This window comes from Corvus hawaiiensis, chromosome 9, assembly GCF_020740725.1.
Source record: "Corvus hawaiiensis isolate bCorHaw1 chromosome 9, bCorHaw1.pri.cur, whole genome shotgun sequence".
Lineage (NCBI taxonomy): Eukaryota > Metazoa > Chordata > Aves > Passeriformes > Corvidae > Corvus > Corvus hawaiiensis.
In genome coordinates this window covers 1,137,025-1,158,475 of record NC_063221.1, presented here as the reverse complement: position 1 = coordinate 1,158,475, position 21,451 = coordinate 1,137,025, and the positions used below count along the sequence as shown (strand labels likewise).

General features: G+C 45.0%; 1 protein-coding gene across 14 annotated transcripts in view; it reads left to right on the top strand.

The window, feature by feature from the left end:
- RASAL2 (RAS protein activator like 2) overlaps nucleotides 1-21,451 on the top strand; it is a 166,200-nt gene that overhangs the window by 107,869 nt on the left and 36,880 nt on the right. For 12 of the 14 annotated variants that reach the window (XM_048312412.1, XM_048312415.1, XM_048312414.1 and 9 more), the window contains 2 exons: nucleotides 10,117-10,223; nucleotides 20,547-20,656. In XM_048312412.1, coding sequence (XP_048168369.1) covers nucleotides 10,117-10,223; nucleotides 20,547-20,656 — 217 coding nt within the window. Of the gene's footprint in view, nucleotides 1-8,496; nucleotides 9,338-10,116; nucleotides 10,224-20,546; nucleotides 20,657-21,451 lie in introns of those variants that run through there. The other 2 variants (XM_048312417.1, XM_048312419.1) reach the window with 2 other exon arrangements.

Here is a 21,451-nt window from a genome sequence, read left to right as displayed (position 1 = left end):
ATGTAAGACCCATTTTTCCTCCCCTCGAAAGTGCCTCATGCAGAGAACATTAATACATTATGATTTATAATACCACCATGACTATGTGCTTACAAAGCATCTGCATCACAAGGCGTCTGTGCTCTATTACTTGCGTATGTTTTGAATTCTCATTTACTGAAAGTTCCTGCAGAAGACTCGGAGACTCATGCTTCTGGGTAGTTTCACTGATCAAGAAAGCTAATTTTTAAATCTGCAGGATGGCAAAGCTGCTTAGCCTCCCAGGTTTCAGACTCCTCACTGCAGGAGAGTGACATTTGTGACGACTGCAGAGTTCCGTCGGGGGCTGTAGCGCAGGAATTACCAGGGAGGGATGTGTACAAGTTTTAAGTGATTCGTTTTTATAAGATGCTCCAAAGCAGAGGGGCTTGGTGCAATTTCCAGGCTTGCAAACTCATCTGCTTTTAGAACTCGGGGGTGAGGGAGATAAACACCGTGAGCAGGTTTTCTGATGTTCTCACCTGCTATGCTGCACAGCTCCTGGTGCTAATTTTGGAAAGCAGTATCTCAAGGCACACATTAGCTGCTTGTTGCCCCTGCTTTTTGATTAGTTTTTTGGGGGTTTTTTATCACTACTTTGCTGATCCTTCCCACCTGTCTATGTTTTCATATTTTCCATACTTCTGCTCTGGTCGATAGAGCAGTTTGTATCTGGATTTGCATTGGTTCAACAAACCCTCAGTGTAGGTAGGTCCCACAGCATGAAAATAAGTTAGTCCTGTTTTGAATAGCCTTCTCCTGCTGATTTGCATTTTATCTCACAATCTGGCTGTCCTGGAAAATTTGGGCAAGACTTTTTTTACGGTTTTTGGAAAGCTTTAGAGCACAAGACCTCCTTTAATACAAATTTAAGAAGCTATTCACAGTATAACTTCTGCTGTGACCAGCACTACATCACTCCTGCAGCTGTGGAGCTGTGTCTCTGGCTTTCTTGCACAGAAAAGGTTTAAAAATCAAAATCAATGCTCCAGAGGAGTCCAAAGATGTATTTGAAGGGATTGTTTGAAACTAAGTATTCAAAGGATGTAAGCAGAGAGGACATTTCTGATACTAGGGTTTCAAAGCATACAAACGTCAGCCAGAGCCCAGTGGCTGGGAGATGAGGCTTGATAAATTCAGTCTTGCAACTGAGGAGCAATTTGCTAAGCAGGAGTGGAGTTAACCACTGGAACAGCTTACAGGGGATGTGACAGGCTCTTTGTGTCTTTGCTGTGTATGGTGAGAACTGGATGTCCCTTTTCCTGGAAGACAGGTCTTTTGTTCAACCAGAAACAATCCAGTGAGTGGATGAAGTCACTGGGTGACGTTCTACAGGTATTTCAAGTCAGGTTAGATGGATTTGGTGGTTTGTAGTGTCAGTGGCTCCTCTACATCTTATTTATCACTTTAAATTTCCAGGATTTCTAGTGGGACTGTGTTCATGACTTACGTTATTAGAAGGACGTTTTAATTCTTGCCTTTGTTCTGATGTCCGTCTCCGCCTCCTGACGGACAGACACTTGCAGGCAGGTGACCTGCTTGAGAGTGTGACCTGTTAAACCACACAAAACCAAGATAAATAACAGGGATGTATTTATGCAGGTTTTCCCCCCTCTGTGGGTTTCCCCAGGAATGCTAATTCACAGGAGAAATCTGCTTATCAGAAACTTCACTGTCCTTTCAGTTCCTAGTTGCATCCTCCTGACTGAAGTCTTTGTCAGTTCTAGCTCAATTTTTTACAATTTTTTTTAATGTTCCCATATTTTAAAATACTCCAATAAGCCAGTTTCATATTTGATATTTAATATACTTCCCCTGTTATCGTGAACATTTTAAAATATTGAAAGGGATTAATAAGGCTAAGTTATTAGACAAGATGAGGCAGCCAGGGAGGAAAACAGGATCTGCGTGTGATTTGTACTCCTAGAAAGGATGCAAAATTGGTAAGCATTCATGGGAAATCAATACTCACAACTCTGTTTTCTCTAGAACCTTTTATTTATGGAGCTGATAGTTAATCTTGCAAGTTTTTAATGGAAAGACACCCAGGTGATTGCAGGTACAGTATTTGATTAGGGAACTAAAAGAGAGGAGTTGAAATTCTTGTTTCATATTGGCCAACCAGATAGACCAAAATAACTATCTAATCCTTTCTCTAAAAGTTCTCTAATTCCATTCCTGTTGCAAGCAGATTTACGTCATCAGTTTGCACAGTCTTAAAGAAAAGGTTGTGGAAGTTGGACAAAATGTGATCCTCCCACACGCAGAGGGAAATCTGGTGGAACACTTCATTTTGTAAAAAAAAAAAAAACCCAAACAAAAATTCAGCTCTTTTTGCATAGACGGGAAATCCACCTTTCTGTCAGAGGATTTGGTGGGATGTGGGGAGTGTTTCTGGGTTTTCATCCCTCTGCTCACACTGGGGTGGGGGTATGCACTTGTGCTGTGGGGCAGGAGGACAGCTCTGCTCAGTCCAGCACGCTGCTCGGGTACCTCGCTCCTGAGCCGCCTGTCCCATGTCCCCTCACTAATTGTGAATTCTGGAGAGCATCTGCCCTGCTTGGCAGGTGTTTTATGAAAATATCTGTCCTGCACAAGCAATACTTGCTACAGTTTATCTTGGTAATTGGAATTTTCCTCCCTGCTGGGACTTGATAGCTGGTTTTTTTTTCCCCCTCTTCATTTGTTGGTTGGTATCAAATTTTTTGCTTTGCTGATCTAATGGCTTTTTGGTGTAGCTTGGGTTTTAGTCAGTGGTCAGCAAATGTCCTTGTTTGTAATAGGGATTGGCAAGTGTATAAATTATTTAAAATAAAGACAGGTTCTGAAACTGGTGAGCAAAAGGCGGCTGTCTCTTTAAAGAGCGCAGTTTGATCAGAGCATCAGCCCCATCCCCTGAGGACAAAGGCAATTTTGATTTGTGGGGCCCAGGAGTCCCTCACTTACCAGGATTCGTCACCGCTCGTGCATGTGTAAACCTGCAAAATGCTCTTTTGTGTGGAATAAATCTTGGGCTGTACGATTAAACGTGGCCCTTCATAAAGTCACGGCGGCGAGTCCCCACTGCAGAGCAAGCTCGCTGTCCAGACAGGGCAGAATTATTTCCCGTCTAGCTGGCTTTTTATTTTTTTCAGTAAATAAGCACCCATCGGTGTTGATGGCTCCTCGGAGCCCCCAAGAGCGCTGCTGCCTGCTCAGCTCTCCCGGCTGTGCCCCGTTGCCGTGGGGCTGAACCCGGGGGCTGCGGGCGCTCCCGGCGCTGAGGAAGAGGAGCAGTTCCCCCGTGCTGCTGCCCGGAGCAGCTCCCTGTCTCCCGAGTCCAGCAGATTCCATTATTGCCGATCGATGCCGCCGCCATGCGGGAGGAGGGGGGAGGGAGGGGTGGGAGCTTCCTATTCACGGATTGATCAACCTGCCCTGCATGAACAGATTCCTTGCAAGGAAGGCTGGGATGCTGGGAAAATAGCTGGAGCAGGAAGGGGCTTGTAAACAGGGGAATGCAGGCTCGTCAGTAGTGGGGAGGGGATTGAAATTGCCTCTGAGCTTGCTGGTTTTTCTTCTGGCATAAAGCACAATACCTGAGCCTTCAAACAAAGCCAACACTGTGAGGAGTGGTAGGGCTGTATTGCACTTAGCCCATGAGCTATTGTGCTGACTTATTTGAGCTTCTTCAGCACTGATATATTTCTACTTTTTACTTAAGTTGATTCTGTCATTACCTGCTGCCTCTTCTGGATTTTGAGACCTCAGTTTCCCCTGCTCCCCTTTTTTGCCTTCTTTCTGTTGCTGCTTGGACTGAAACCTGACACAAAGGGACAAGTACAGATCCCAGTTGCTGCTCCCACCCATGCCTGCTGTGTCAGATGTAGGGTTGAGAGAACAGGGCAGGATCACGCTCTCATATTTGTCAGTGTAGACAATAACTGGAGTACTGGAATCCCAAGACCATCAGCTCCTCCCCATCCTTCCTGCCCTGCTTCGTTCACTTACTGTGTTCTGTATGGAAAAGTTTTCTGGCTGGAGAATAAGTCTTCTTTCTCCTGGGCATGTGGCCGAATGGCTGGATAGCAGCACGGAAGATGAGAAAAGCCTTCTCTCGTTCCTTGGTACGGTAGGGTACAAACTGTATTTTTTGGGTTTTAACACTTTACTGGGAAGCCTTTACTACTTTGGTGCTTAATTTCTTCAGTCTTTCAGTTACCTGACCTTATTTCTTTTTAAGAGCTTTTAGGTGGTGTGCAGTGTTAATTAACCTTGGTTCCAGCCTGTTTGGAACAGTTACAAACACACTGGACAAAGGTTACCCTCGTAGGTGGGCATGTGCCCTGCAGCACATGAACTAAACTGGACTAAGCAGTGTACTGCTCTGGTTTTCTTCCCTGTGCCGTTCGACGAGCTGGTCACTGGCTTCAGTCCACTTCATCTCATTCCTGTCAGCTTGCCTGACTCCTGAACTGTGTGGTGGTTGCAAGATAAATCAGGGGAGACTGCTCAAAGTTCCTCTTCTTGAGAGAAAAGTGTGGATGCGTTTAGAATAAAAATTCCAAAGTGGTGTCTTAACTCTGGGACTGCGTTTAGGGTGCACTGGTACCTCTTGGACGTTTGCAGTACATTGGGTCTTTTCCTGTGTCCATAACAATAATTCTTCCTGCTCAGGGACGAGAAGTGCTGAGGCTCGGAGCAGCCTTTCTGGGCCTTGGAGAGGAACAGGCAGGAGCTGTTGAGCTTCGGTGCGTTGGAGAGCCAGTGAGGCTATCCCAAAGGGGATTACATTTTAGAGAATGCCTCTATTCACAGCCCTTCTACAGGCAGTAAAAAGATTGGTTTGGAAAGCTGTGGCTCAAGGCTGTTGTTTAATAATGAGGACAATAAATATTGATATCATACTAATGTGTGTTTAAGTCATAAGCCTCTAAACAAATTAGGCTGCAGGAACAAGTTACCATGCGTCAGCTGATCGGCGTTAATTGTCTGTGTGCAATCTCTGCAGCAAACACAAGGTAATTTGAATTAGCAGGGGCAGTCCAAGATCATTAGGAACTAACGAGGACATCAGCATCTCCAGGTCATGGGCAGTAGCTCCTTGTCTCTGCTTTTGTGTTGGCACAGTTGTCCGGGCAATTTGTTTGGCTGCGTGTGGAGTCAACCATTAAGGGAGGTTTTAGAGGCTGCTGCGTGAGGAGGTCAAAAAGGGGCAACTGTCTCAAATTACGTACAGCCACGCACATCAGGCAGAGGATATGTTGAGCAGTTTAGGGACCTGCATCTCTTCGTTTCTGACTTGGTTTGCAGAGCTGGAGGATTTGTTCCTCCGCTTCAAAGCGAATGCATCAGTCTAAGAACAGCTGATGGTGTCCTCTCTCAATGCCGTGTACAGTTTCCTCCAAACTTTCAGGGAAAATAAATCATGGGAGTTTATATTTGAAACCCCAAAATTGTTCTCTCCCGTGGTATCTGTGCCCTTTCTTCCAGCCTCCTCTAGTATTCATCTTCTTCACTTGTTAGGTCTTCTCTTTCAGACTGTAAAGTCGTTCAGGAATCAATGACTTAAGTATCTTTTAAGTGACTTAGTGTGTCATTTAGGTTGCTTGCTATGCACCTTCTATACTGGGCCCTAGTTCAATTACACCTTTTTATTATGCCAGCACAATGCAAGTGTCTAACACCAACAGAATTGCCTGTCTGTAAATTAAAAATCTTTTATGGTTACCTGGATCATCTTCCAAGACTTACCTGATCGACTCAATCCCTAGTAAAGCACAGTATCTTCTTTTCAAACCCCTGCTAATGGACTGGGGGAGTTTTTGATCGTAGTTTGTATCTAGCAGTTGTTTGATGCTGGAGTTCTACAGCCAGTGAGCTGTGCAGGGTTCCCTTTGTATTTCCCTTTCCAGGCTTGGCAGCTTTTGTGCACTTCAGTGTCCTGAAACTTGGTTGCATTCGCTCTGATGTATCTTCTCGTGATTTTTTTCCCTGTCTGGTTGCCTTGATAAATGTGGAAAAGCTATCTCTGCGAATTTCCATTTTTTCCTCTAAGTTATACCTTGCAGGATTTGCATAATGTATTTAAGTCAGAACACAAACTTGGACTTCAAGACTAAAAACAGATTAGGGGAGTTTGAGTTTGCTTTTACCTTAGGCTTCTTGTACAGGCATTTAATGAAATTTTTATGACAGTCTGTGAATTGGGCCTAAGTCTGAATCCTCCCTAAGTGAGCAAAATGAGAGAGAATGCTTACTGCAATATAAAACATTAACACTTCTATTTATTTTGATATGAGGCTCCCTATTTCACTAGGTAGTACCCATCTGAAAAATGCTGTTCAGGGAACTTCTTCCTCTTCTTGTTCTTTCTCCTATACCTGCAAACAGTTCCTACCTGGCGTGGCTGTCCCGCAAAGCTGGGAGGTTTGTTTAGTGTCTGCTTCTCCCACCTGCAGGGAAAGCTCTTCACAGTGAAAATACAAATTTCCACCACAGCAAGGCTTTCAAGTGGCCACAGCACCCAGCAATAGGAAATTTAGGTCAACCCCCAGAGGCCTGTGGTGACCAGAGGTTGCTGAGGCTACACCACTGTGGCAGAGAGGGTTCCCTTCAAAGGAGGGCAACCCTCACCACTACTCCCAGTAGTAAGTGGCACCTGGCTTGCACAAACCTGCCTCGTGGCCTACAGAACGAGCGTTGGTGTTGCTGAGGGTAGAGAGTGGTGCAACAGGATGGGAGAGGAGACCTGCCTGCATTGTATCCCTGGGCAGTTCCCTTCTCAGAGGCATCTGCCACTGCAGGGTAATTGGCTCAGCTAATTTGGAACTGACTGTTGCTATTTAGTGTGTAAATACTCGTTTGGGTAAATACTTATTTACATAAATATTACTGCATATCACCAAGATGTCAGGTGGTAACAGTGACCTGTTGGGATGTTTACAACTCATTTGTTTGGTGGTATAGTGGAAGGTGTCCCTGCCTGGATGATCTTTAAGGCCCATTCCCTCTCAAACCATTGTAAGGTTCTGCAATTCTGCAAATTACTTGTTGAAGGTTGAAACGGGGAATATCTGTCAGGTGGGGTCTTTTTTTCCCTTTTGCCTTTTTTTTTCCTCCCAGAAAGAGAAGGGTTTCAGATCGTTTTGATGGATAAACAATGTGATTTATCTGTAGCCTTGGTCCCTGAGAGTGAGCAATGCAGAAAGCAGTTGTAATTTAATACTAAGCTGATGAGAGGTGCATTGATTTTTACCGCAGGTGAAGATTATGCAAGAGTAGCCCCAAGCATTACTAGTGGAGCAGGGGAGGGAACTGTCTAATTTTTTGCCTGGTGGTGACAGTACAGATTTCTTTCACAAGACTCAGCAAAAATATTGTTCTACAGGCGCCATAGAAAGTTGCTTCAGCTTTTGATTTCCAGTTAACATATCCCAACAATTTTGCTATATCTGGGTCTTCCTTTTCCTAGGGACTAAGCGTGTCTATTTGCTCTTGTTTTTCAGAAGGAGAAGGGAGGGGAAGATAGTTTTTATTTTTTGTTCACTGCAGGCAGCACCTAGTGAATATTTCATTTTCCCTCTCCCATGTGGTACACTTCTGTGACGGTGTGAGAAAAAAAGAAACTCATTCTACTGATGAAATGTCAACATTTTATTTGCAGAAAACTTGGATTGCTGCTGGGTGGATGTTGGGGGTGAGAGGGAAGGCAAGGGGAGCCCGGCACGTTCCTTGTGGTAGCTTTTCAACTCCATTCAGTTGAAAGTTAAGCTCTTTCCCGAACTGCCGCTCCTGCGGAACGTGTGGTGGGATATAGTGGGGAATTTGGGCTGGTGTTTTCATTTATGACTCAGCAAAGTTAACAGACTGTTTTAAATTACCGGAGCGGCTTTGATGTGATTTCCTGCGCGTGAGAAGCGGAGGAAGCCAAACCTGTGACGTTACTCGTTACTATTCAGTGTAACATAAAAGGTGCTCTCTCTAGCCCTGTTCCAATGGAATATATCACTCCCATTTGCCTTCATGGCATGGACATGGGAATGGCAGGGAATGGCAGAGGCAGTTCTTTAAATCCCACCTGACGCAGCTCTCCGGGCAGAGCGGCACTTGGAGGTGCTGCAGAAAATAAAGTTTCCCTTCATCCAGGCCAGGCAGGCAGCTGGTGGCATCAAAGTGCATCGTCAGGTAAAACCGGCGGCGCCGCAAAGGCTCCTGAGCTGGTGGGACTGACTCAAAACCCTCGGCCCTGGCCCTGCTCCAAGTGCTTTGCTCTCCAAAGGTGCCCCGATGGGGACTTACCCTCCCGCTCTGGAGCAGGTGATGCTGTAGCAGAACGCGGCCGGTGCTGCTCCAGAGGAGGGCTCTCCCCACAGGGGCATCTCAGTCGCGGCTCCCGCGGGCTCTGGCGGGCCGGGATGTGCTCGCTGGGTGCCAGCAGGGCTCGGGCATCGCCCTCCCGGCCGGCTGTGCCCTGCCCGTCCCCCAGGGGCACACAGCGCGCTGTGTCGGGCTCTGGCTGCCCGCTTCACGAGGCTGCTCTCCCTCCCAGCTGCCCTTTCCTCAGGCAGGCTGAGGGGCTCCGTGTCAGCAGTTTGCTTTTTTAAAAAGATAAATATCTACCGAGTGAGACACTAATACTGCAGGGTCCAGATTGCTTCGCCTCTCCTCCGCTATGCTCCATTTTGTCGGTCTCCAAGCATCCATGGGAGAGACGTATTATAACTCTGCTGAAATCAAAATCCGGTATGCAAAGACATCACAAGTAATGTTATCCCTGAAGAAGGCTTCTCTCCTTTTTTTTCCTCCGGCTCTTTGGAGGAAAACGCCGCTCTCGTGGCACCAGCTGGCTGTCTCTCTCCATAAACCTTGTTTTTTGCTGCTGTGAATCAGGATATGGAGGGGAAATTTCGGTAGCGGAGGGAAGCCGGCAGTTGGGCGTCTGTTAATAGCCTGAAAGTAACTAATGAGGATGTGCAGCCGGAGCGATTGATTGAGGAGCTGCAGTCCTGTGTGCTGCTGCTGCGCTCGCTGGCTCCCGGGGAAGGGAGGGCGGACGGAGACACCCGGGTCCCCTCCGCTGGAAGTCACGGATCCCCAGGGCCAGGCGGCCAGCGATGGAAGTTTAAGCGGCATCTGGCTCTTGAAAGGAGAACGGCAGGAGTCAAAATGTCACTGCCTGGAGTCACGGCTTGCTCCTTTTCTCTAAGACTCAGAAGATAACAATGGACTTTCTGCTAGGAAGTGATTTTTTCCCTCCCAGTGTTGGGGGGTGCTTCGTGAAGCTGGATTCCTTAAAGTCTGGCAATTGAGCTGGAGATGGGCAGCACTTGTGATAAAGGTATCTGGATGCATACATATGCATATCTAGCTCTATATAAAGATGCATATATGTGTGTTTGTGGAGAGATTTTCAATGCTGTCTGTACTTCATTATGCTGTTATTCCAGTATTTGTACTAGTCAAAGACATCAGTACAGCTTTTATGAGTATTTGTGCTCATCAGATCAGTCTGCATGGATTTAAGATGCCAAAGTCGTGTCTTAGTAAGGTCATACTGCCAGAATGAGGAGAAGGTGACCTATTTTTTTTTTTATCTGCAGAGATATATATGTCATATTACCCGGGCACTTATAAGTCTTCTGCTGGTTGCATGCTCTGAGCAAGTAGTGTGATCATACACGACCGAACTTTGACCTTTGCTGAATTACGTTCAGCTGGGAGTAAAACTGAGCTTCCCTGGGTCTTGATTGTAGTTATCTGTTAATTACTGCACTGCTTACGTAAAAAAAATTAAATTTGAATTAAAAATAGATTTAAGTTTTCTGAATACTGTCTCTCAAACAGTAACAGAATATTAAGTATGTCTGGGTGTTGATCTTTACCAGCACTTTTTATTTTAAACTCCCACAGTCAAGTCAGATTCACAACCTTGAATCTGCCGGTGAAAATGCCATTGCAGGTTAATAAGTGAGTAAGAGATAGGTAAATAGGTGGGTTAATTCAGCAGTTTAGTAATGCACTTGAAACTTGCCTGAGGCTTCTGTCTTACAGAGCACAAAACCTGACTATTCCCCACCCCTGGGCACCCATTCACCACCTTCTTCTTCTCTTCCTCAGAGGTCCCAGCAGAGAGATCTCCTCGCAGACGGAGCATCTCGGGGACCAGCACCTCTGAGAAACCCAACTCCATGGATGTTCCGAACACTTCTCCTTTCAGAGTGCCAGTAAGTGTGCCTGCCCTGCAAAGGGCCATTTGTCTCATCGGATGGGAGGAGGAGATTAAAATATCACAGTGTACAGCCAGGCTGGGGCAGCCTGTGGGGAAGAGGAATATTTGGTTCATATTTCCAGCGGACCAAGAGGTTTTGCTATCAAGTGTCATATATTATCAATAAGATGCCTGGTAGATCCCTAACTTGCTCCTTTTTGTTGCCTTGATCTAAAGTTGCAGATAGAGAAACATCAGTGTTAATGTGGACAGCGACCTATATAAATACTTTTGAAGTCGCCTCCGGGGATTGCATTCCATATTCAATCTTGACAAGGAAACAAGTTCCTTTAGGTCGATGGTAGCATGTTATTTTTTCCTCTTGCCAGTGAAGTACATGGAAAATTGAAATGGTTTTGTAGTTTATTCAGTTTATGAGATTTCTGCAGGTGTGTTAATTCTGCTTTAGCTCTTTGGGTTTTCTCCTGAGTTTGGTTGGCTGTGAGTCTGTGTGAGAATGGTTCAGCTGCAGCTTGGATTTTGCTTGGGTCGGTCTTTGGTCAGTGTATCCAGGAGCACAAAGGCATTTCTCTTATTAGACTGAGGACTTCAAGTTAAAATGAGGTGCTCAGTAATTTTTAACAATATTTGTTCATGTTTTAAAATATCTAACTTGAATATTGCAAATGTTTTCATGCCCTTCTTTACTTTTGGCAAGTAATCTGCCTACTTTGAAATAAATCTTGCATCGTGTCATTTTAAAAATAAAATTTAAAAACAGCCAAAAGATTTAATGAGAGTTACTTAAATTATTCAAGGACTAAGGTTGGTCAGAGTGTGTAGAATTCATGGTGTTTAAAGCAACCTGTGAACCTGTGGTGTGTTGGAATGGAGAAGGGGACCGAGGAAGCAGTGAGTACGCTGGGTATCCTTACTTGGTCCCTTTTCAGCGTCATAGAATAACACAGATTGGAAAGGGACTAGGCAATCTCCAGAGGTGCTTTCCCACCTCAGCTGTTCTGTGTTCCATGAGCAATCCTCTGTCACTTCAGAGATCTGTTCTCTGGATGGTACTTGGGGAAAAAAGGGCCTTGTTCTAGTTGTATGTGAAGTTGATACAGGAATATTCTGTTATGTCAAGTTCTGAGATTTTGATACTGAGCCCACGATCCGCAGAGTTGCAGGAAGATTTCTGAACTCTGAGAGCCTTCAAAGGTTTTATCTATGTCTTCATTTAGAAGAAATTCTCTGTTTTCTTTGCCTTTATCTATAAGAAATAGCCCAGGCCTTTAGATGTGTACGTGCATTGTAGTAGCCTTTGTCTAACAACTGCAAGCTGTGGATCAGAAGTGTTTGATGACTATCTGTATTGTTTATTTTATATGCCTCCTTTTTTCCTCATTTTTGTACCATTCCTTTTAATGATGATCCTGTCTTTTAAGCAATGTTTTAATGGTTCTCTAGTTCTTCTCTAAGAGTTCTCTAACACTTCTTAGCTCCTGCTCCCTTTCAAAACAAGAGCCTTGCAGAATGTTTCTCGTTTCCCCTGGTTGGTGTGTTGGGCTTTCAGGACTCTGGCAAATAGGCTCAGGAAGCACTACCTGGCTGCTTTTCTTGGGCATAAACCAGCAGAGAGCTAGAAGCTATTTGTGCCACGTGGAGCTGGGTTCTGCTGCTTTGTCTGCCTGACCACCTGTGCAGCCAGGAGCATAATGCACCCTCCTGTCCTCCTCATGGGGACAAGGCTTCTGGCTTTGGAGGTTTTGTTCTGAGTAACCCATTTATACCCTGTTACTCCTAAGTGGAGGCTGAGGTCACCCTGGTTTAAATCATGGTAGCTTGTGATCTTTTTAAAAGAGCGAGCTGCTATTAGAAGTCAGCTTGCTTAACAATGCAGGTGAGCTCAAGCCAAAACTGCTGAAACCAAGCACGCTGGTAACTTGGTAGATTGGCACACATCTAATAGGTGGCTGAGAAGATGGGGAGGAATCATGTTCCTGCCTCTTTTGACTGATAATAAGAATTTCCCAGCTCTCAGAAGGAGGAAAGGTGACTTGGGTGCCTCGTGAAAGTCGCAGTCTTGGATCACTGATCTGAGAAGAGCTTCAAGTGAAGGATGCTAAAGGTGCCTGTAATGGCTTCAGATTTGTGTCTGTGAGGTTGTGTCTATTTGACAAGCATTTATTCTACATATAAAGGAGATTATAAGGGATAGAAGGGAACTTGGTTTTTTGTTTTTTCAGGCTTTGTTACCCACAGTGCAGGTCGCAGGGCTACAGGTAGCTGCAGCATAGTGCTGTCTCAGTTATTCTTCCCGTGGCCGTGACTCTGTGCCATACCTCGTCTACTCACTGCTTGGATTTCTAGCAGAAAGCAGCTTAAAGCAGGGGACAGCTTAACCTTCTTCCATCCTGATGGAAAATTATGCTGAGACTTTCATAATAAGTTGCTTTTACAGCTTTTTGTCTCTCAGAACAGCTATTTAAAAGCTGTCTTCTCCATAGGACAGTAGCTTCCAGCATGTTCTGTGCAGGTTTTTTCCTTTCAAGCACAGGCAGTGGTACTCCCTCAGAACAAGGCATCTGGTTTTTAATACTGCTAATTGGCGTTGCTTTAGCATCTGGAATTTTGATTCATAACAGCATAATTGCCTTTAAGCAAATATTTCCTTGACAATACATTTTTTAAATAGTCTCTTCAGTGGCAGTGGTCAATGACGGATTTATTTTTAAGGGCTGATGTGTAAAGTTCAGGAAATTTGCCTTTCTACCTCCTGCATGGGCACTGGAGGAAAAGATGTATGTTTAAATTTGCTAGTGTGTGAAAAGCAGAACTTCAGTAGTTATACTCTTTCCCAGGATGTGCCACTGCATGGACCAGCATGTCCTACGTGTTTGTGAGGGTGGGGAGGCCCCGGCACAGGGTGCCCAGAAAAGCTGTGGGTGCCCCATCCCTGGAAGCGTTCAAAGCTGGGTTGGACGGGGCTTGGAGCAAGCTGGGAGAGTGGAAGGTGTCCCTGCCCATGGCATGGAACGAGGTGATCTTAAAGGTCCCTCCCAACCCAAACCATTCTGTGGTTCCATGATTCATTCTGGTCATCTCCCACCAAGGGGAGTAAAGGGGATTCTGCTAATGCTGACACTGCACAGCCCATGCAGAAAGAAGTGTGCATACAGAGAGAAGAGCTCTTGGTGCCTGTCCTTTCTTTTTCTTCCCCGTTGCCCCAAATTTTCTTGTCTGCACTCAAAACATTAGTCTCCATCTAGGTTCAGCTGTGTACTCTGATGTTTGACCATTTCCAGGCATGTAGAAAATAATATTGAGAGAGAAGGGAAGGGCACAAAAGGTGGGGAAATGGAGGTGAAGAAATGTGTCTTCTCACATATAGACAGATGTGTGCTGCTTATCCATACGTATATAGGAAAAGTCATGTTTTTCATAATGGCTATTATTTGCCTGAACAAATAGGGAGGCAGAGGGAGCTGGCTCCAAGTAGGCACTGTGACGCATAGGTGGGCGAGAAACCAGCTTTTCCCTTCCCACACACACCATGTCCTGGCAGCGCCTCGGCCTCTGTGCATCCCGTTCCCTGCTGTGGCCCTGTGGAGCCCCGGTGGCACTGCTGCAGCCTGACACATTTCCTCATTGCTCTGCCCTTGGAACTGAGGGGCCAGGGTAGATGTGGGGCTGTCCACATCCCCAGACCTCCTGCAGCAGCAGGATGGAGAGGAATCTCTAAACCACCCTTCAGACTCTTCACTGCGCTCTCCAGTTTTGGCTCAGAGTTGTTATTATAAATAATATGATTCATCCGTGTCTGCTGGCTAATGGGGAAAGAAAGATGAGAAAGAGGCGAAGAAACAAGTGCAAATGAGACAGGAAAGGCAGAGCACAATCTTTGAAGTAAATAAAAGGATTTTTATAGGAACCCTGATGTAGGATGCTTGCAGATTGCCTTCCTTGGTTTGTTCCTGGCCAATTCTGGTATAATTGGATCTATAGAAGTGCTGTCTGCCTCTTTGCTCTTTAAGAGTACTGCTAAATGGAACAGAAGACAATGCAGCCAGCCCGAGTGAAGGTCAAAGCTTGATGAGATCTCGTGGCTGCCCAGCCTCATCTTTTATGCAGTCAGCAGGATTGTTGCTTCTCCAGAGCACTGCTCCGCTCCCGCCGCGCTGCCAGGGCAGGACAAGTCCGAGCTGTGCTGCCCGTGTGACCCTGTGGCACACAAATACGTATTTTTAATTCTGCATTGGCACCAATGCAGAGATGGAATTGTTGATTTGCATTAGTGTGAGGCACCACAGCATCCTCCATGAAAAACTGGCTGTGCTCCAATCTGTCCCCTCAATACGAGATTTACATTTTTCCTTCCACTTTCAACTCTTTTCTTCCTGTGACATGTTTGTTTGGATCTGCTCTAGTTTTTATCACTTGCCTGTGCTGGGATGGCTTAGATATGCTGGCTGTTCCATGAATTCTGTGCCAGAAAGCAGAAACGGGTGAGTGGCTGTCTCCAGGATGCTCACCACGCTTTCATCCATATCTTTATTCTGGGATAGTGCTGTTCATAGGCTCTATAACCTTCACAGTGTCCTGCTGCCACAGCAGATTTGTTCATCGCATCAAACTTCAGTGTTGAGTCAGATGATGGGGATATCCAGGCTCTGACACTCTCTGGTGGACCTCAACAGCAGGAACATTGTTCTCATGTTTGGTGTAAACCTGACTTTATCCAATTCCCTTTATTCCTTAGTTAATGTAGGGGAGCTGTGAATGTACATAGCTTCAAATACTGCTCACATTCTAGTTGTCCTTGGCTCGGTAGTATTTAAATATGCACCGACTCATTTTATTCTTCACCTCCAAATCATGACTTAGTTGAGTTATGCAAAGTTTAATTAATGCATCCTCTGCAAAGGAGTCCTTCTGGCCCTTTTATCACTTTTCTTGTTCTTGTGTTTTTAATTCCCTTCAATTGATTCTCCCAAGTTCTGGTACTGAAGTTCACAGGAATGTGTGTTACCAGTTTCTAATTGCTCCTAACCCTTTGTGTTATTTCTCTGTCCTCCCTGGCCCTCGCTTCACCTCCTAATTTAATATAGCTCAGTGTAATTAATGTGCTGTTTAACTTTTCTTCCGGATGATTAACAAGGATGTTAAGCAGAAGCAGTCAGGCCACTATCCCCACCACATCCCACTGGACCCTTTCTTCTACCCTGATACCTTATCACTTGTTGTAATTACTTTTCTACGTATTCCTGCAGCCATTCCTCAGGTTTATGTTACGAGCTTTAACAAAGCTCATGTTTAATAATTTTTGTGCTTAGCGTGCGTGCTGTGTTATCAAAAGGTGTTCTGAAGTGTTGGGCTGCTTAGTGGCTGCCTGCCAGGGAAGGAGCCGGGCTCAGGCAATCATTGCCCACCCTTCCTGACAGGCTCAGCTGACCTGTTTCTTATCATGTTAATTTTTTATCACCGTCTTTTCGGCCTTCTCCAGACAGACTTTTTACCTTTATTCCTTAATTCCCGGGTAGGCCCTTTAAGGATGCTCTTTCCATCTGCTGTTCCTGCTGTGGGCAGCTCCCACAAAGGCAGCCAGGTGCTGCTCCCAGTTGTGACTGTGCTAAACACCTTGCTGAACTGGGATCTGAAAAGCTGATGTGGCCCTCCTGGCTATCAGGTAGCTCTTGCTTGTTCATGAATTTTTCAGTATAATTCCCAGTGACTTGGAAATTCGATTCCTGTAGGACTTTTGGCTGCACATCGTGCAGAGTGCATGCAATCTTACGATGCATTTTATTAACAGGTGTATCATCAACGTGCCCTTGTTACAGTATCCTCGGCATTTCCTTGGGCTTCTTATTACTGTTCCTAAACTTGTTCCTCCTATTCTGCATCCCTCCTGTGGCTGTAGGCCATTTTTCATTGGAAAGTTGAAATTGTTATCTGGCCAAATCTGCAGTGCTGTCCCATCAGGGGAAAAATATCTTTCCTGATCCTTGCTGTTGATCAGCTTGTGTCCTGAAGCATGATTATTGCTCACTCTTGTTATTTTTAAACCTGACTAATGCAGCTACATATGTTATTCTTCCTTATATAAACACATAATCCTTTTTTAATCTTGCTGAAAAAATTTGTCTGTATAATATCTTGTGGTGGTGAATTGGATGGGCTTGTCTATAGATAGCATTAGGAGAGGTCTCCTGACAATCAGTGAAACGTGCTGCCTCTCGTGTTAAATTGCCCTTTGGTTTTCTTATGTAACAGGGTGCATGAGGAGCTTAGGTAATTTCCATTCTATTTGTTTTATACATCTATAATCCCTTCTTGCCTTTGTTCCTAAAATAAATAGTTGGTCTTTAAAACATATCATTTGTAAATCCCCCTCTTGTCTGCCTTTAATCAGTTTACACTTCTGGAGTTCTGTTTTGTTCTAGTTTTTCTTGCTGAGATGAGAAAATCAGAAGAGTGATGCATTAGTGTGAAAGCTATGGCAGATTTACATAACACCACTCTGCTTTTATTGGGCTTTATCCTCTGTTGGTACATTCAGACATGGTTTTTATTGTTCTGTGCCTGTGCACAAACCACCTCTTCAGTGACATAGTGCCAGGTTTTTGGATGAGTAGATGGTGGAACGTGGCTGTTGTAAGTCCCTGTCTTGTTCTGTATATTGCCTCCAAGGTGTAACTAGGGTTGTTTTCACCTGCTTTTCTCCTGTGTGGTTGAGAGTCTTTTTAAAGGGAGTCACTGCTAATATTTTAATGCTGAGTGTTACTGGGCTCACAAGCAAACTTTACCTCCTTGCTAGTTAAATTGGCCTTTTGCTGTTGTTCTGCAAGAAATAGTAAACTTCACCATTTTGCTGCTCATTCCTGGAATATCCTACTAGTTTGATCTTTCCATTTTTACAACCTGGTGTTCTCACCCTGCTTCTTTGCCTCCTGTAGCTTTACAGCATTACTGGCACAGGACAGTGTTTTCACTTGGCTACGACACTATTTTTTTCCTTGATAGCTGCTTGTGAACAGCTTAAGAAATAAAATGCCTCATGTCCTCACCACGCACAGTAGCAGGGAGGCAGTTCTGCTGTCGTCCACAGTCGCTTGAGGGTTATCTTTGTACCCATCCAGTCCTTCCCCTCAGAGAGGATGAGTCTCGTCGCTCTGTAAATGAAGTTACCCACCTGGCGTTATTAATAATGCATTGGTGCTCCTCACCAAGAATTACAGATGTTCAGGAGGCTTTGCAAGGCTCAGATGCAGTGTGTTTGTCCCCAGAAAGAACTGATGTAGGTAACAGCACGGTGTGTAAGATGGACCCTTTTTGTTGCCCATTTTACCCTAATACCATTGCACGTTATCAATGGCTGATTTGTGCTATGGTTGCACACTTCATGGCTGAATTAACCTTTCCCTTCCAAAGCAGCCAGGACAGTCATTATTTATTATGCATGGGCTGCTCTCCCCGGAGTGAAGCTTCGTCATGTCCAGAGGGAGCAGCAGTCCAGGAGTTGAGTAGCTCGTACTTGGGCTGCCTTTGAATTTGTCAGACAGTTCCTGTGCTGCTCTGCTCAGGTTAAGGACAAACAGCCAGCTGGCATCTTTGGCACAAAGTAAGCATTTCCTAAAGCCAAAACTGCCCTCCACGACCACCACCCCTGGGGTGGAAATACTTGGGGGTGAGAGTTTCTGTGCTTTCTCCATGCAGCTCTGAGGGGAAGTTCCAACAGCCTGCTGAATTATCCCTTCTCCTGTGGAGATTGCTTCTTGGCAGAGCAGGAGAGTCGAGTAGCTTAACTTCCAAATGAGATGAATAGAATTCTCAGTGGGATTGAATTATTTTTAGATGTTGTATGATTGGGATTCCTTAGGCCAGTGTTTGATGCTTTTTGGATGAGATGACAAACCTGCCCTGACCTATTCCTGACTGCATGTGTGGTTGTGGACCATCACTCTCTCCCCATCTCTCTCTTTTCCTTCCCTGTTCCCCCAAACCTGTGGTTCTGAGGGCAGCTTGTACTGAGCTCCGTCTCGTTAAGTGTGCATCTCAAATCTGTCTCTTTTCAAATGTCATCCTGGCTGGTTTATCCTACCAAATATTTTGTACTTTTTTGATTAAGAACATAGTCTCATCAATTCAGGTAGTTTGGGTAATAATTTACATCTTTTGTCTGAGGGTGTTTGTTCAAGCAGTAAAATTCCCACTGTTTTTAAAGAAGCTCCACGATGATTCTTAAAGCTCAGACACTCCTTTACCTTTATGTATCAGAACCAAACAAGGGTCTGTTCTGTGCTGAAATAAGTATTTAAGAGAAATACCTAGACAGTAAGAAAAGCAGTAAAAGTGGTTTTGTCTTTTTAATGGTGCAAGCTGTTTCATAAACATTGGCAGGGATTTTTTGTCTATAAGAGCAAAAGGAAACAAACCTTTCAGTTAGGTGGTATTATTGCAGATAGAAGTTTATTTTTCATCACTGCATCTTTTTTTGTATCTGCATTTGGTATTTAAAAGCATTTCCTTTGGCAAATGGAAGTCGAGAAACTCTGCTCAGTTCTGGCACGTGTGAATTTCTCATGCTGCTCCCAGGTTGTCCATCTGTAATCACTGGCCCTGCGTGAACTGCCAGCACAGAGCAAATATGGCAAATTTTTTCAAGTCTTTTGAGGATGACCAATAAGCCCACCCTTTGTTTGAATAGTTTTTGCTTTTAAATATGTTCTTACCCAATTTTTTTGTTTGTTTGTTTGTTTGTATAGTCAACTCTGGATGGCCTTATTCAACCCCAGATAGAGCATTTGTTCCATTGGGGTATAGATTATGTTCAATTAAACCAAGAACATGTTCCATGTTAAAGCGGTGCTAATGTAAAATTGTACATGCACACAAAAATGAATACTCATGGCCCTTCTCTGAGTGGGATTTGGAATTATTCAATATCAATATTTCTGGACCCCTGCTGAATTGGGTCAGCTTTGTCTTATTTACCCTTAAGGGGAAAAAGCTGTGTTATTTCTTGTTTGCAATTTGAGTACACTGAGAGGTACTGAACTGAAGCCAGGGCCCACCAGATCTGAATCCCTGTGGCTGGGTTTGTTACCTTTTATGCTGAGAGGTCAGAATACAGGAAAGTGCCTTTGAAAGTGCTGTACATCCTCTGCTTGAATTCCAGCAATGGCCCCAAGAGAAGCCCAGGAGCATCTATTGATTACAGGGCTTTTTCAAAGGCACTTTTTCAATACCAGAGCCAAGAAAAGTGCAGCATCATGGGCAGAGTGTGAGTGGCACGCACAGCTGAGAACCCTTCTTCCCTTTGGACAGTACCTTTTCTCCCAGCACACAGGATACGTTTGTGGGGGTTGGTTTTTGTGGGGTTTTTTTTCCTGCAGTATTTAGTTATCAGGCCCTTTCTTTTCCACTTTATCAGAAGAATGTAGCAGCTTTCACCCCTGAGGAGCCTGCTGGCTGGCAAGCCTCAGAAACTGAAGGGCAGTCTTAAATGCAGCACTGCCTTCAGATGCAGAAAGCAGATTCCCCTTCCTTTGTTCCCTCTGTCTCCAGAGGTTTTCAATACTTGGCTAGACCAAGTCAGAACTAGGCTGACCTAGTGCTGGCAGCACACCCCCATGGAGCAGGAGATGATCCCAGAAGCTCCTTCCAACTAACGTGCCCCTTTGGGCTGCGATCGCTGGGTGAACAATTGTAGTTTGTAGACAGATTCTTCAAAGATTTATTTTATTTTTAGACCCTAAGTAGATTTTTGAATTGAGCTTTGCTTCTTACCAAGACTATAACTGATATCTGAAGCCACTGGTGTGTGAAATGCTTTGAAATTGTCCATTCTGGCTCACGAGAGTCAGTTCAGACGAATTATTTTAACATTTAACGTGCTCTATCTAAATTAAAAAGGAAAACGTGGCTGCAATTGTGGGCTCAATAGAAGCTCATAATATAAGACATCTGTACTCTTAAGCTCGCCAAGAAATAAAAACATGGCACGTAGAGGGGAAGTAAGAACAAATACTGATATTGATGATTACTCCTCATTAAAGGGTAATTGTGGGGTTTGGGTCTCCTGTGTAATAGTTGGAATCCACTGAAGTGCCCCCATAATGTGAGTGGTGCTAATTACTGCAATTGGAAGCTCTCACCTCCTGGAACTATCACTGACAATCCAGCCCTGCCTTTCTTCCTGCTCAGAGGAATCCCAGTCGGGCCCGTCCTGTGACCGGCATCAGCGGGAATCACCTCTGTGTTTGGACTCGGGGACAGTGCACTGAGCCATTCAGTACTGGCATCAGTTTCCCTGTTTCACTTCTGCAACTTCTTGTTTCAGGGCTTCTTCAGCAAGCGCCTGAAAGGATCCATCAAAAGGACAAAGAGTCAATCCAAACTGGACAGGAATATCAGTTTCCGTCTGCCCTCTCCCAACAGCTCCGAGGACAGGTAAGGGGCGGTGCGGCCTCAGAACTGACACACAGCACGCGAGTGCCCTCGCAGAAGGAGAGCCAGCAAGGGGATTTATTGTCCAGCTGGCAGGCTGAGGGGCTGGGGGGCTGCCTCTGGCACGTTAGAGGTTTAGTGTGCAATGTACTGCTGATACAGGGTGGAAAACTGCTGCTCTTCACAGCTGTCGAAAAGCTCAGGTTAAGCAGATGGACTCCTAAACCTTCTTCTGCATCTGTTTCAAATGAGCTGCAGACTTCCAATTTCATGATACAAAACCCTGGGATTGATCAGCTGGAGAGAAATTGGCCTTGCTACATGCAGTGCTTGCCTGCAGGCCAGTGCTGTGGTGAGACATGGAGTTGTGTTGGTGCGAGCAGGGCGGTTCTGCCAGCCCTGGCACAGCCCAGAGATGTGCAGTGCAATTCAGGCACACCCAGCACCCTTGCAGTGTCGGTGTTTTAGTTATTGCAGAGTTGCTACAAGGAACAGTTGATCTGTTTTTCAGAAAACTGGAAAACTCAGTAATTTCCCACCATCTTAGTGCTCCATTTGGTGTATCTTTGCTTGTTTAGCTTTCAGCTGGAGATCCAGGCTGTGAATGGATTGCATATGAGGCAAGCAAAGGCTCTTACACACAGTGTTTCCTAACTATTTGCAAAGGCTCTTGATTGTTTTTGTTAAACATGTTCTGTGTTACATTCCACGGTAGCCCAGCAGGGGAACCAGATAGAGTGAGAAATGAGTTGGCCTGTACTCGAGGCCGCGGCAGGCTTCTGTGATTTGACGTTGCTC